The sequence below is a fragment of the Erythrolamprus reginae genome, chromosome 4, assembly GCF_031021105.1.
Source record: "Erythrolamprus reginae isolate rEryReg1 chromosome 4, rEryReg1.hap1, whole genome shotgun sequence".
Classification (NCBI taxonomy): Eukaryota; Metazoa; Chordata; class Lepidosauria; order Squamata; family Dipsadidae; genus Erythrolamprus; species Erythrolamprus reginae.
Genome location: NC_091953.1, coordinates 69,988,627 through 70,003,037, shown reverse-complemented (window position 1 = coordinate 70,003,037; position 14,411 = coordinate 69,988,627). Strand labels below are relative to the sequence as shown.

General features: G+C 41.7%; 1 protein-coding gene across 2 annotated transcripts in view; it reads right to left on the bottom strand.

The window, feature by feature from the left end:
- Window positions 1–8,912, bottom strand: part of SRPX (sushi repeat containing protein X-linked) — a 127,546-nt gene extending 118,634 nt beyond the window's left edge. For both annotated transcript variants that reach the window (XM_070750587.1, XM_070750588.1), the window contains exon 1: window positions 8,803–8,912. In XM_070750587.1, coding sequence (XP_070606688.1) covers window positions 8,803–8,872 — 70 coding nt within the window. In that variant the 5' untranslated portion in view covers window positions 8,873–8,912. The remainder of the gene's footprint in view (window positions 1–8,802) is intronic.
- Window positions 8,913–14,411: the final 5,499 nt, after the last annotated feature.

Below are 14,411 nucleotides of genomic sequence, written 5' to 3'. Positions count from 1 at the left end.
TGATATGCGGTATCCCAAATAGTCTTCTGATGTCTGGTGAATTTCACACTTGGAAAGCATTACATAGAGCTTAGCAGCCAAAAGTTTCTTCAAGACTTGCCTCACCAATTTGACATGGTCAGGGAGATTCTGGCTGTAGATAAGGATGTCATCTAAGTACACGAGACCCCATTGAGGAGGTGGTCGTGTAGAACTTCATTTATGTACTGCATGAATACAGCAGGGGCTCCCTTCAGACCAAATGGCATCACTCAGAATTGGAAACTCCCTAAGGCAGTTAAAAGCGGTTTTCCACTCATCCCCTTCCTTTATTCTGATGCGGTAATAAGTCTCCCTTAAATCCAGTTTGGTAAAATATTTCCCCTTGGCTACATGATTAAGTCAGTCCTTCATAAGCTGGAGGGGATAAGTGTTCTGCACACACACTGCATTTAAATTTTGGTAGTCGACCATCAGACAGACCCCCTCCTTCCTTCTCCTTAAAGAGAACGAAGGGTGCTGTCTTGGAATTGCCAGGCTGGATGAATCCCCTTCTCAGGATGGTGTCTATGTATTTTCTCAGCTCTCCCAATTCCTTCGGTGACATTGTGTACATTCTAGGTTTTGGGAGAGTTGCCCCTGGTTCAAATTATATTGCACTGTCTGTGGGTCTGTGAGGGGGCAGTTCATTGCAATCTTCCTCACTGAAAACCTTTCCCAAGTCTTTGTATTCCCTTTGGAGATCTGGAAGTGTTCCTTCCTTCATTGCAGCCGCTGTTAAGGACCCTTCTGGCTCCTCCCGGGGAGGGAGTTTTCTCTTCTCAGTCTCTGGAAACTTCCCTCTGTACCTCCGTATTGTTGAATACTGGCTGGATCCTCCAGGAGAGGGGGGTAGAAAACTCCAAGCCCTTCCACCTCCAGGTTCTTGGTTAACTCTCTCTCTTCCATTCTCAAGAGGGAATGTTGGAATTTGTTGTCAGCGAACCAAATAGTATCTGAGAAATAAATCACATTCCACTCCTGTACTCTCACACAACGTTCAATTTATTAGCAAAGCCATTTTGAATTCATGGCCAATCATTCCAACACTGAATTTCCCTTCAGTTCCCATCCAAGTTAAGGTTCATTTCACATCCCCACACCCACAAGTGCTATCATGTGGCCCAATCTGGCTTCTGGATTATTGGCCTCTTCATTAGTTCAGTTGACCTTGGACTCTGTGTAAAGGAATGTGTGGTGGTATCAATTTCTCTCTCTCACACCCCTCCCGTTTCCCTATCGCTGCTAACTGTGTCAGGCCAAAATCTCTAACTTCACACAATGACTTTGGGCCTTACAAAAAGATAGTTTTTTAAAAAGACAAATGTAATCCAATGAATAAATAGAAAAATCCAGTGATCGAGCAAACAAAGGCAAAAGAAGAAAAAAAGAACTGACAAAGAAGAAAAAATAAGAAAAACCAAAAAAATAAAAATATCCAGAAGTAAATCCAATTGAAAAAATAAAAAGAATGAAAGAAAAAAATCTTCCAAAAAATTAACTAGTCAGACCCAGCACTTGAACTAGGGTCTGATAAAAAGAAGAATATAAAAACCAAATCTCAGGAAGAAGCCATCAAAATCAAAATCTAATAAAAATAGTAAAATAATAAAGAAATGGAAAAAAGTGAAGTATAATAAAAGAAAACTCAAACTAAAAATAATAATAAAATAATAAAATAAGATTTAAAAATTTGAAAATCAAAAAATTAAAGAAACAATTAAAAATTTAAATTAATAAACTTGATAAAGTTGAATTGTAGATAAAATAAAAATTAAAATACAAATAGAAAAAGTGGCTTAGTATAAAAGTTGTAGTGTCTAGAATACATATAAGCAACATATATTAATTATAGGATTATAACATATAACCCTTAAAGGGTTTTTATCTGAATTGTCATACAGAAGCCTGAAACAAAGAAGCAGAGTTAATGTACTTTTCAAGAGAAAAGGGAAAAAAACTTTTTATCACTTTGTGGTAATAATATAATGAATCAACAAACTGTACCTGGCTTTGTTGTTAAATGTAGCAAAATCTCAAGGCCACTTTAAACAACCTTTCTATACTACAGCTTGTACTTTTCTTTTAACTTCTTGCCACTAGATGGGAGTATAAGAAAAGCCTTTAAAAAATAGAAAGAAAAAAATATTTTGAACTATTTTTAAAGTATCTTAAACATAAAAAGAAAGTAATAAAAATAGGCAAGAAGAAATATTTTTCTCTTTAAAATATCAGCTTCTTTAGAGTTGTAGCATTTTATAAAAACACAGGTGATACAGTGATCCCTCGAGTTTCGCGATCTCGATCTTCGCGAAACGCTATATCGTGATTTTAAAAAAAATATTAATTTTTAAAAAAACCACTTCCGGGTTTGGCTTCAGGAGTCAGCTGGGAAGCGGCGCGGCTGTTTTAAAAGGTCGCAGCCGGCCTGGGGGGGCTTCCCAGCACCCCCCCGAACCCCCAACCTGGGTTCGGGGGGGTGCTGGGAAGCCCCCCAGGCCGGCTGCGACCTTTTAAAACAGCCGCGCCGCTTCCCAGCTGAGTCCTGAAGCCAAACGCCAAAGGCGAACTTCCGTGTTTGGCTTCAGGACTCAGCTGGGAAGCGGCGCGGCTGTTTTAAAAGGTCGCAGCCGGCCTGGGGGGCTTCCCAGCACCCCCCGGACCCCCAACCTGGGTCTTCCTGGCCGCCCACGCAAAGGGGAAACCCCGGCTCCTTGCTGATGCCCGCCGCTCGCCCGCCCGCCAGCAAGAGGGGGAAGACCCAGGGAAGGTTCCTTCGGCCGCCCAGCAGCTGATCTGCTCGGTAGCACAGCAGCAGCGAGGAGCCGAATCGGGGTTTCCCCTTTGCGTGGGCGGCGGGGAACGCAAACTCCACCATCTATGCATGCGCGGCCATAGAAAAAAGGGCGCGCATGCGCAGATGGTGTTTTTACTTCCGCAACCCTACATCGCGAAAAATCGATTATCGCGAGGGGTCTTGGAACAGAACCCTCGCGATAATAGAGGGATCACTGTATATCGTTCTGGTACTTTAAATGCAGCATTTGGGAGAGACAGCATTACACAAAGCTATCCCCGCTGCTGAGCCAGAAATCAGAGTTCCAGTGTCTTCACATCTCTTTCCTTGCCAAAAATCAGTCCAAAGTCAAGTTTTCACAAACCTCCAATATATCTCTTCTCCCAAAGTCCAGATTTTAAATTTCCAATTTTCTCACCAGGTAGCATCTATTTTCAGTTCATAAGCCTCTTAGCTCCGGCTACCACTGAAGCTATGGGTAACTGGTTACCTCCAGCAGACTGATGGTCAAAGGACTGGCTACCTGCAGGATTTTGTGATATCCTGCGGTTTCCCAGATACTCCCCTCTCTCACCTGACCCTCCAGGTCAGGATAGTCCATATAATGGGACCCCAATCAGAAGTGGTTCAACAGGCTACCCCAGAGAATTGGGGAATCCGTTGTGTCGCTTTGGTTTGGCTCCGCATTTTCAAAGCGCTGTCCAAAGAGCGTTGGAAACCCAGAATCAGAGAGTTAATTGTGATTGATTACAATATAGTTTATTGCCTTATCGACCAATTAATTACCCATTACTTGACTGATTGACTGACCACTAGATGAATAGTTTAGTCCATTGTCTGACTAATTAACTAACTAAATTAATTAATTAATTAATTGGTTTAGTTGATTGATTAAACAGTTCATTCATTATCTAACTAATTAATTTAATTAAATGAGTTGTTACTGTTTACAAAACCTGAATCAAAGAATGTGAGTGGGGTCTGTTTGGGAACTGCCAAAGACCTTAAAAAATTATTTTTCTTGAAGTTAAAAGAATCATTAAACTATAGGTATCACTTATAACTCCCAAAACCAGGAAACCCCCCCCCCCCAAATCTCTTTGCTGAAAAAACAAAACTGTCTACTTAGCCAACTTTAAAAGCCACTACAAATAAAGCCAATAGATAAAGACTGAATGCACCAATTATCATACCAAACAAGAGGAAAATCTCCGGCATACGTTCTACAATTGTGTAAACAACAAGCTTAAAGAGATGAAAACCACCCCACCTCTAAAAGGACCTAATAATAAAGACAGTAATGATAAAACTGTTAAATCCAACCTGTTCAATAAATTCTTTGGCTCAATCTTTGTAAACAGTTACAACTCATGTCCAATACAGTGGTACCTCTACTTAAGAACGCCTCTACTTAAGAACTTTTCTAGATAAGAAGTGGGTGTTCAAGATTTTTTTGCCTCGTCTTAAGAACCATTTTCTACTTAAGAACCGGAGCCCAGAAAAATTTCCCAGGAAATTTGACAATGGCACGAAGGGCCGGACAGTTTCCTGCCATTCCCCCTTTAATCCTGGCCATCTCGGGCTTTTCTGGTCTGGCAGAGGAGCCTTTTGGCAGCGCTTAAGGAAGCTTTGGCAGTCCAGAGAAAACAAAGCATTTTCATTTCTCTGGGTGCTTGGAGAGGGAATAAACCTCTGCCAGCACCCAGAGAAAAGAAAAACTCCCTTTGGTCTGGTGTCTCTCTCTGGCGCAATGTATGGGAGGCAGCCTCATGCCAGGTGAATGGAGGTGAGTGCTCCTCCTTACTGCCTCAGAGTCCCTCTTTTTTTTTTAAGCATTAAAGTTTTGGATTTTTTTTATTCCCTTCATCTCACCTTCTTTCTTCGGAAGCGACTGTCCTCCTCTTCTTCCTCCTCCTCCTCCTCCCACCCAAATTCCGAGCTTTTATTTCTTTCCCAATGGGTTTGCACACATTATTTGCTTTTACATTGATTCCTATGGGAAAAATTGCTTCTACTTACAAACTTTTCTACTTAAGAACCTGTCACGGAACGAATTAAGTTTTTAAGTAGAGGTACCACTGTATTTCCTAGGTGAACTACAAACAATTACAACAATCTAATACAAATAAATTTTACAGAAGACAATGTTGGCAGGGCACTATGCAGTCTAAAACCATCACTATCTATTGGACCTGACGGACTATGTGCTGACTTCTTTAAAAAAAATTCCACTGCCCTAGCAGAATCTCTGAGCTAATTTTTCAAAAATCTTTTAGGAGTAGCTCCTTACCCAATCTACGGTCATTAGCCACAGTCATCCCTATCTTCAAAAATGGAGACCCTATATTAGTTGAAAATTACAGACCAATCTCATTATGTTGCGTCACCTGCAAAGTTATGGAATCAATCATTAACCAATCCATTACCCTCCACTTGGAGTCGAACAATCTACTCTCTAACAAACAATTTTGTTTCAGAAAAAAATTAATCCTCCCACATTGTAAAAACATATAGACTGCACGACTCAAACAGAGCAAAGCAATTGACGCAATTTACATAGACTTCTGTGAAACCTTTGATTCAGTGGTATAAGACAAACTACTTCTAAAACGTAAATCCTATGGCATCTCTGGACCCTTCTACAAATGGATAACTGTGTTCCTGCCAAACAGGTAACAAGTGGTCAAAATGGGAAGCACTCTATCAAATCATGTACCTGTTAATAGCAGTGTCCCCTAAAGCAGCATTTTGGGACCAACTTTCTTTATATTTTACATAAATAACCTCTGCAATCATATTAAAAGCAACTGCATCCTCTTCTCAGATGATGTAAAACTATTCAACACCACTGATAATGCTGCTACCCTTGAAAAAGTCCTTGATTATGTATCAGAATGATCAAACAAGTGGCAACTGCAAATCTCAATCAGTCTTACACATTGGCAAAAGTAATCAGAACACAAAATACAAACTAGATGATCATGACCTTGTTGATGATCCTCACTCAGTTAAGGACCTCTAACTATCTCTAATGATCTAAATGCCAGAGCCTCTGGAACAGCATTTCAAAAAAGGCATTAAGAGTGGTTAACCTAATCTTGCATAACTTCTTCTCTGGTAATATAATACTTTTAAACAGAGCCTATAAAACATTTGCTAAACCAATTCTCAAAAAGAGTTAATTTGTCTGGAACCCACACTATACATCAGACATTAATACAATTGAGAATGTCCAGAGATATTTCAAGAGTCCTCTGTTTGCAATAGAATACCTTATGCCACCACATTTGAAATTCTGGAAAATTTAGAACTATGCCACCTTTGATCTGACCTAAGTGTAGCACACTAAACTATCTGCTATAAAGTCCTACCTGTCAATGACTACTTCAGTTTCAACTGTAACAATATACAAGCACGCAATAGATACAAACTTAAGATAAACCACTCCAAACTTGATTGCAAAAAATACAATTTCAGCAACCAAGTGGTCAATGTCTAGAATACTTTACCTGACTCTATAATTTCTTCTCCAAACCCACAAAACTTTCACCTTAGACTGTCTACCGTTGACTTCACCCCATTCCTAAGAGGTCTGTAAGGGACGTACATAAGCCCATAAGCATGCCAACTATCGCTGTCCTACTGTCCTTATGTATTTGTAAGCATCTCATGTACTCATAACCATGCTTATATATCTTATGTATTCACAATTATGATTATATTTGTCTGTAATCATATATACACATGAATGAATGAATGAATGAATGAATGAATGAATGAATGAATAAATAAATAATTTTTTTTAAAAGTTCACAGTCTAGTAAGACACAATTCCCAGATAATGGGAAATTTGCTGTATTCATAGTACATAGTGTTCTGTCTGGGTCACTCCGGAAGCTATGACCAACCCAAAAAGATAAGCCAGACACACTGGTAAAAGGCAAAGGCAGTTTATAAAATTCAAGAAAAACACAGGTAACAGAAAATGTCCTTACAAACAGGAAAACGCTGGAACTTCAAATATATACACGATGGCAAAAGTCCATGCAGCAATACAGGATTCTTGCTGCCAAGACGAGGCTGTAGATAGCAGACCTACACCTCCCACGGGTCTTCCAAACTGCTGGGCCACAAGCCAGGAACAGAAACGCCGAGAACAAAGCAGGTCACCACAATTCCAACTGATAACACTCCACATGGCTTCAAGGGCTTGCCTGCCTTTTAAACCCTGCTAAGGAGGACCACACCCAAGCCCAGCTGTTCCTAATTCAGTGCTGATAATACTTCTTTAATTGCTCCTTTCTTTGATCTGAATGTCTCTGTCACATGTCAATGACGGCTTGTGCTTCATCACCTAATGACTCCAAGCTACTGGCTGGGGAGAGCCCCCCCCCCGGGGCTCTCATGCTGTTCTCCTTTGTCCCATTCCTGACTTTCCTCTCCCCCATCCGACTGCTCAGCCCCCTCCTCTTCGCTGTCATCCTCCTCTGGGCATGGAGCCAGCAGAGACACAGCCGGTCCCTGAGCAGCCTCAGGCTGAACCACAACACATAGTATGTTCTACTGGGAAGAGACATCCTCATGGGTTTCAAGATTAAGTGCAGAAACTTAAGATGAGTTACACACATAGATCATGATTAGTTGTTGAGCATACATACATACATACATACACACACATACATACGAGGGTTGCCCAAAAAGTAATGCACCACATTTTTGTCTTCAATAATTATTTATTGAACACAATGAAACTTAGACACAAGAAAAAAATGATGTTTCTTCTACACTCCCTATTTTTCCACGTACTCTCCGTCCCGTTCTATGGCCTTCCTCCAGTGAGACACAGGAAAGAATGATGTTTCTTCTACACACTCTATTTTTCCACGTAATCTCCATTCTGTTCTATGGTCTTCCTCCAGTGAGACACAAGGACATGTATGCCTTGTCAGTACCACTCCTTGTTCTAGTCACGAAGCCATTTCTGAACAGTGTGAATCACCTCTAATGGCCTCACCCTCTGTGCCCAGCGACTAACCATGCTTCTGTCAACTGCAGCTTCTCCATAAACTATACATAAACATTTGTGAATGTTTCCAACAGTTTCTTTCTCCACAGTGAGAAATTCAATGATGACACACTGCTTGTAACATACATCATTTACAGACACCATTTCGAAACACTGCTGCAGCTACACTGTCTGTCTAAAGAAATCCAAAATTTACACACACTCCTGACAATTCAAATAATGTATATCTAAAGTTTCGTATTCGTACCATTATTGTAGGCTAAGAAAAAAAATGTGGTGCATTACTTTCTGGATGACCCTCGTGTTCCTGAGTGTCAATATTTTAAACTGTATCCTTTATAATAGTGTTTCCCAACCTTGGCAAGTTGAAGATATTTGGACTTCAACTCCCAGAATTTCCCAGCCAGCAAATGCTGGCTGGGGAATTCTGGGAATTGAAGTCCAAATATCTTCAACTTGCCAAGGTTGGGAAACACTGCTTATAAGACAGAGATGTGGATGCCACCTATGTCTCAAGCATCCAAAAAGAGCCAGCACTGCATTCTCCTGGTTGGCCAACTGTATTTGCATATGGTTTACCAGGGCTGGCATCCGAGTAGTACTGATCGCTGACAAGAGCCAGCGCTTGCAATGCTCGCGTTGCGCTAATGCCAATTTGGCTCCATAGTTGACCAGGAGCATTTGTATTTATAGAAATGCCTTCCAGGGATTTAGAACGCTTCCAAACGCCTTCCACTAACGATGCCTTCTTTCGCTCCGGAAATATCAGATTCTTCCAGTGCGAGAGTATGACAATCCCACGAAGGGTGCATATTTTTTCCCCGAGCAGACGCCACACAATTCCAAACGCGCTTCCACATTCCAGAAGTGCCGCGTTCGAAGCGCGATAGGTATGTCATTCTCGAGAGTTTCTTTTCCGACCGCGGGAGCCTCCCCCCCCCCAACCCAGCCACACTCCTACCTTGGTACGCGAGGATGAAGCGCGAACCCACCGCCAGCAGAACTGCCAAGCATACCGAAGTTCCCGTCATGATCCTCGGCTGCAGAAAAGTTGGTTCCCTGCTGCTTCGAGGCTCGCCAGAGCGAAAGGCGGGAGCAGTGGGGCGGGAGAGAGACAGAGCCGTTCGCCAAGCAAGCCGTGAAGCTCTCTGTGCAAACTCCTCCCCTGCGTCCTCTTCCCGCCGGCGAAGCGCACTGGAATCCTCCCTTTTCGCCCCCACTTTAACCCCCCTGGATAGAGTTGCAGGGAGACTGAGGAGAGATGCCGTAGATGCCTTCTGAGTGTACACGCAATTTGTTTCCAGCCCGTTCTCCCAGACGGAGTAGCGCCTGATCGCATATTGACTGTCGGCGTTTTTTTCTGATCTCACACAAAGGTTTAATAAAATCTTGATCACGCAGTTCCCAATACACTTTTTTCCTCCTTTCTCTTTCTAATTTATGGCTTGCATAAGTGCACTAGAGTGCCTCCCGTCGCCTGTCTCCCCTATATCTCATATATTGTATCTACTATCCATATATCTTTTCTTCTATTCTCTTATTGATATATTTTATTCCTATATTTTCACTTCTATTCTTCCTCTAATATATTTTACTCAAGTACTGTATATCCTCTATAACCTTCATTGTGTATTATTGTGCATTGGACAAAATAAATAAATAAACTCTTCAGTTCCCCAAGTGAGGCTGTAGAGGAAATAGTTGGAAAAAGCTGGAGACTTCCATGAAATTGATAGGAAACTGAACCGCCTTCTGTCCCGACCCAAATCAGCCGGAGCAGTCTGCCTCAGGGCTCCTCCAGCGGCAACACTTCCAACCTTCAGCGGTTACAGCCCGGACAGACAACAGAGAGACTACAAACCCCAGCTCTGTCTGCTTTGACAGGCTTGGGATCACTGCAGAATGTTTATTTTTAAATTCCTCTCTATTGTCGTTCCAGTAAGGTGCACATTCCAGAGCTGGGGCTGTAAAGAACAGAACACCATCTACAATGTTCACAAGAAGAAAATTATAGTGTATTTCTCTTTGGCAACTTTACTGGAGAACACCACTGGAAGCATACTTTTAATCTCCAGACTCCAGAGTATCTAAGTGGCCACTGTGAAAAAGAGGTCACTGATTAGATAAGCCAGGATAGAAAAAACAGATCCAGTTCTCTCACAGGTGCTTTTTCAAAAGGCAAATGGACTGTTTTTTCCTTGATGAAAAAATCATTTCACATCATCCACCAATGGTTGATGTGGTGATGCATCTTGGCACAAATGATTTGTCCCAGAGAAATGTTAATCGAGTAAAAAGAGATTTCCAATGTCTTAGTGTGGAGCTGGGCAGAATAACTGATTCAGTGACTTTCTCAGAGGTGTTACTGGTTTGTAGTCAGGAGGATAAAACAACTTGCATTGCAGAGTTTAATGCGTGGTTAAGGCAGTGGTGTAAAGCTGAAGGTTTTGGATATGTTAGTCATGATGTTAGTAGGTGGTCTAATGGGGAGTTGTTTAAGAGGGGTGGTTTGCATCCATCATACAGAGGTACCCAGGTGTGTGGTGAGGAGTTCAGAACTTTTTTGGACAGGCATTTAAACTAGATAAAGGAGACAGAGATGTAACCAACGTGGGTGATTTCTGTCCCCGGACAATGCGGATAAATCAGTTTGTTGAAATTTATGAAAAGGGAGCTGTAAATGAAATAGATGTAGTTATTGAGGATAAGAGACAAACAGATAATGATAATAATGTTCTTCGGGTAATGTGCACAAATGCTCAATGCTTGAACAAGCTCTGTGAGTTAATGGCCATAATATCAAGAGATAATTTGGATCTGGTTGTCATAACTGAGACATGGTGTAAGGACTTCAATGAATGGAAAATATCCATATCAGGATATACATTGTTTGGAAGGATAGAGTAGAGAGAAGGGGAGGTGGAGCAGCCATTTATGTTAAAGAAAGTCTAAAAGCAACACTAATTCAAAATACATGTAAAGAGCTGGAGACTCTCTGGGTTTGCATGCAAACTAAAGAGGGTTCTGTCATTAGATTTGGGGTGATCCATAGGCCTCCAGAGCAATTTGAGGATTATGACAACAAGATGGTGGATGAAATTACCCAAATGGCAGTAAAGGGAGATATTGTGATTATGGGTGATTTCAACATGCCTGATGTTAACTGGAATATCCCCTGTGCCCTTACATGCAAAAGCATCCTTACAGGAGCAGCTCTGGCACAGCTGGTTAAGTCATCAACTAGGGGGGAGAATATTCTAGATTTAGTTTTTACAAATGGGAACTGGGTTTCAGAGGTTAAGGTGGGAGAAAACGTAGGTTGCAGTAATCACCTATGTTTGTGGTTTGATGTAAAAACTGATTGTGAGCAATCCTACACTACAATCAAAGTATTGGATTTCAGAAAAACAAAATAAAATGGGGAAATATTTAAATAATGAATTAAAGGACATGGATAAAACAGCAGGAGCAAGCACCCAGTGGACTGTATTAAAAAGGTCATCTTAAAAGCCACTGGACTGCATGTAAGGCAAATAACTAATAGTAATGGTGTAAGGGCTATAGTCAATGAAAAAAAGTCTGCCTATAGGAAGAATCTGGAAGTATAGCTGACAGAGAGACATATAAAATGAGACAGGAGGCAAAACAGATAATATATGCTGCTAAAGTCTCGAAAGAGGAAGAAATTGCCAAATCTGTGAAGAAGGGGAATAAAACCTTTTTCAGATATATTAATGATAGGAAGAAGAAAAACTGCAGGTCGCGCTGTTTTCTAGGGCACCAGAGGGTCAGACGAGGAACAACGGTGAGAAGCTGATCAAGTAGAGATTCAACCTAGAAATAAGGAAGATCAACCAATGGAACGGCCTGCCAGAGGAGGTTGTGAACTCCCCAACTTTGGACATTTTCAAGAGTAGATTGGACTGTCATTTGGCTGGAGTGTAGTAGGATTTCCTGCTTAAGCAGGGGGTTGGACTTGATGACCTGCAAGGTCACTTTCAACTTAAATAAATGAATGAATGAATGAATGAATGAATGAATGAATGAATGAATGAATGAATGAATAAATAAATAAATAAATAGTACTGGAGATAATACATACGTTGATGGAAATAAGGAGATTGCTGACCATTTGAATAGCTACTTCTGTTCAGTTTTCTCAGAAGGCAGCTTACAATATAATACTATGGATGGATATAGCATTGCTTCCAGCTGTAGGGATTCAGCTCCAGTGATCTCAGAGGCCGATGACTTAGAAGAACTTGAACGATTAAAGACAAATACCTTTGGGGCCGCCTTCTGCAGCACAAATCCCAGCGACCAATTAGGTCCCACAGAGTTGGCCTTCTCAGGGTCCCGTCAACGAAACAATGCCATCTGGTGGGACCCAGGGAAGAGCCTTATCTGTGGCAGCCCTGGCCCTCTGGAATCAACTCCCCCTGGAGAACAGGACTGTCCCCACCCTTCTTGCCTTTTGCAAACTCCTAAAAAGCCACCTCTGCCGCCAGGCATGGGGAAATTGATTCCCCTTGCCATCCCGTTTTATGTATGGTTTGTTGGGTTGTATGATTGTTTTTATATTAAGGGTTTTAACTGTTCTTTTTTAATCATTGGATTTGTATTGTGTATTGTTATTGTGAGCCGCTCCGAGTTTTCGGAGAGGGGCGGCCTGCTAATCTAATTAATAATAATAATAATAATAATAATAATAATAATAATAATAAGAAGAAGAAGAAGAAGAAGAAGAAGAAGAAGAAAAAGAAGAAAAAGAAGAAGAAGAAGAAATAAGGCAAGGGGTCCAGATGGCATCCACCCGAGTCCTTAAAGAACTCAGATCTGTGATTGCTACCCCCCTGACTGATTTGTTTAACCAATCCCTTTTAACAGATGTTCCTGATGATTGGAGAATGGCCAGTGTTGTGCCTACCCACAAGAAGGGCAGTAGAGAAGAAGCTAGTAACTACAGGCCAGTTAGCTTGACATCAGTTATAGTTAAAATGATGGAGACTCTATTCAAAAAGAGGATAAATCAGCACCTAAAAACCAATAACTTATTGGACCCAAATCACCATGGCTTTACTGTGGGCAAATCATGTCAGACTAATCTCATTGATTTCTTTGACTATATCACAAAGGTGTTGGATGAAGGTAGTGCCATAGATATTGTCTATCTGGACTTCAGCAAAACCTTTGATACGGTTTCACATAAAGAGCTGATTAAAAATTTGCCCGACAACACTGATGGGCCGAAATCTTGACCAATCAGCATTGTCATCGCAAAAATTTCACCCGTCATTGCTGATGCACCGAAATCTCAGCCAATCAGCGTTGTCATTGCAAAAATTTCGCCCGACAATGCTGATGGACAGAAATCTCGGCCAATCAGTGGTGCTATCCCAGTGTGCTTTGGAACTTTTACAACTTGTTACAACTTGTTGGAAGATGGCTCCTAAACGTTGCACGCAGAGCGGAGACGGCAACACTAAAAAGAGCAGGAAGATGCTGACAATTAAGGAGAAAATTGAACTTTTGGACATGCTAAAAGAGGGACGCTCTTATGCAGATGTTGGTCGGCATTATGGGATCAACGAATCGAGTGTGCGATACATTCGGAAAGACGAAAAGAAGATAAGGCAAACTTCTATGATAACATTCAACAAGGCAGCAAAAAGGATAGTGACGCCTAGAAACAAACGCCTTATGAAAATGGAAGCTGCTTTGTCCGTGTGGGTACAAGACTGCCGTAAAAAGAGCATTGCTTTGGATACCAATACCATACGGACAAAGGCACAGCAACTCTACACCCGTCTTGCAAACACAGAAGGAGGCGATGCAGATGAGGGAAAAGAAGATGCTGATGAAGGTGCTGATGACTCAGAAGACCCCCAGCCATCAACATCCACTGCTTCTTCGGCCCCATCCACATTCACAGCAAGTAAAGGGTGGTTCGATAAATTTCAACGGCGCTATGGCCTGAGGAGTGTGTCATTGCACGGAGAAGCTGCCTCAGCAGATACAGGTGCAGCCGAGCAGTACGTCCATGGCACGTTTAAAGACCTAATTGAAGAAGGGGCCTACCTTCCAGAACAGGTGTTCAACATGGACAAAACAGGCCTGTTCTGGAAGAGGATGCCTTCATGGACTTTCTTGATGCAAGATGAAGCCAAAGCCCCTGGTTTTAAGGCCCAGAAATATCGGGTAACTTTGATCATGTGTGGAAATGCAGCAGGCTTCATGATGAAGCCAGGGCTAATTTATAAGTCACGAAATCCAAGAGCCCTCAAGAACAGAAATAAGAATGCATTGCCAGTGTACTGGATGCATAATCCTAAAGCATGGATTACAAAAGCCCTCACGCGGGACTGGTTTCATCAGTGCTTCATCCCACAGGTGAAGGATTATTTGGTTGGCAAAGGACTCAATTTCAAAGTGCTTCTCCTAATGGACAATGCTGGAGGCCATGATGACCTGGCACATGAACATGCTGGGGTACAAGTCGAATTCTTGCCACCAAACACCACATCACTTATCCAGCCGATGGATCAAGGTGTTATCCGCGCATTTAAGGCA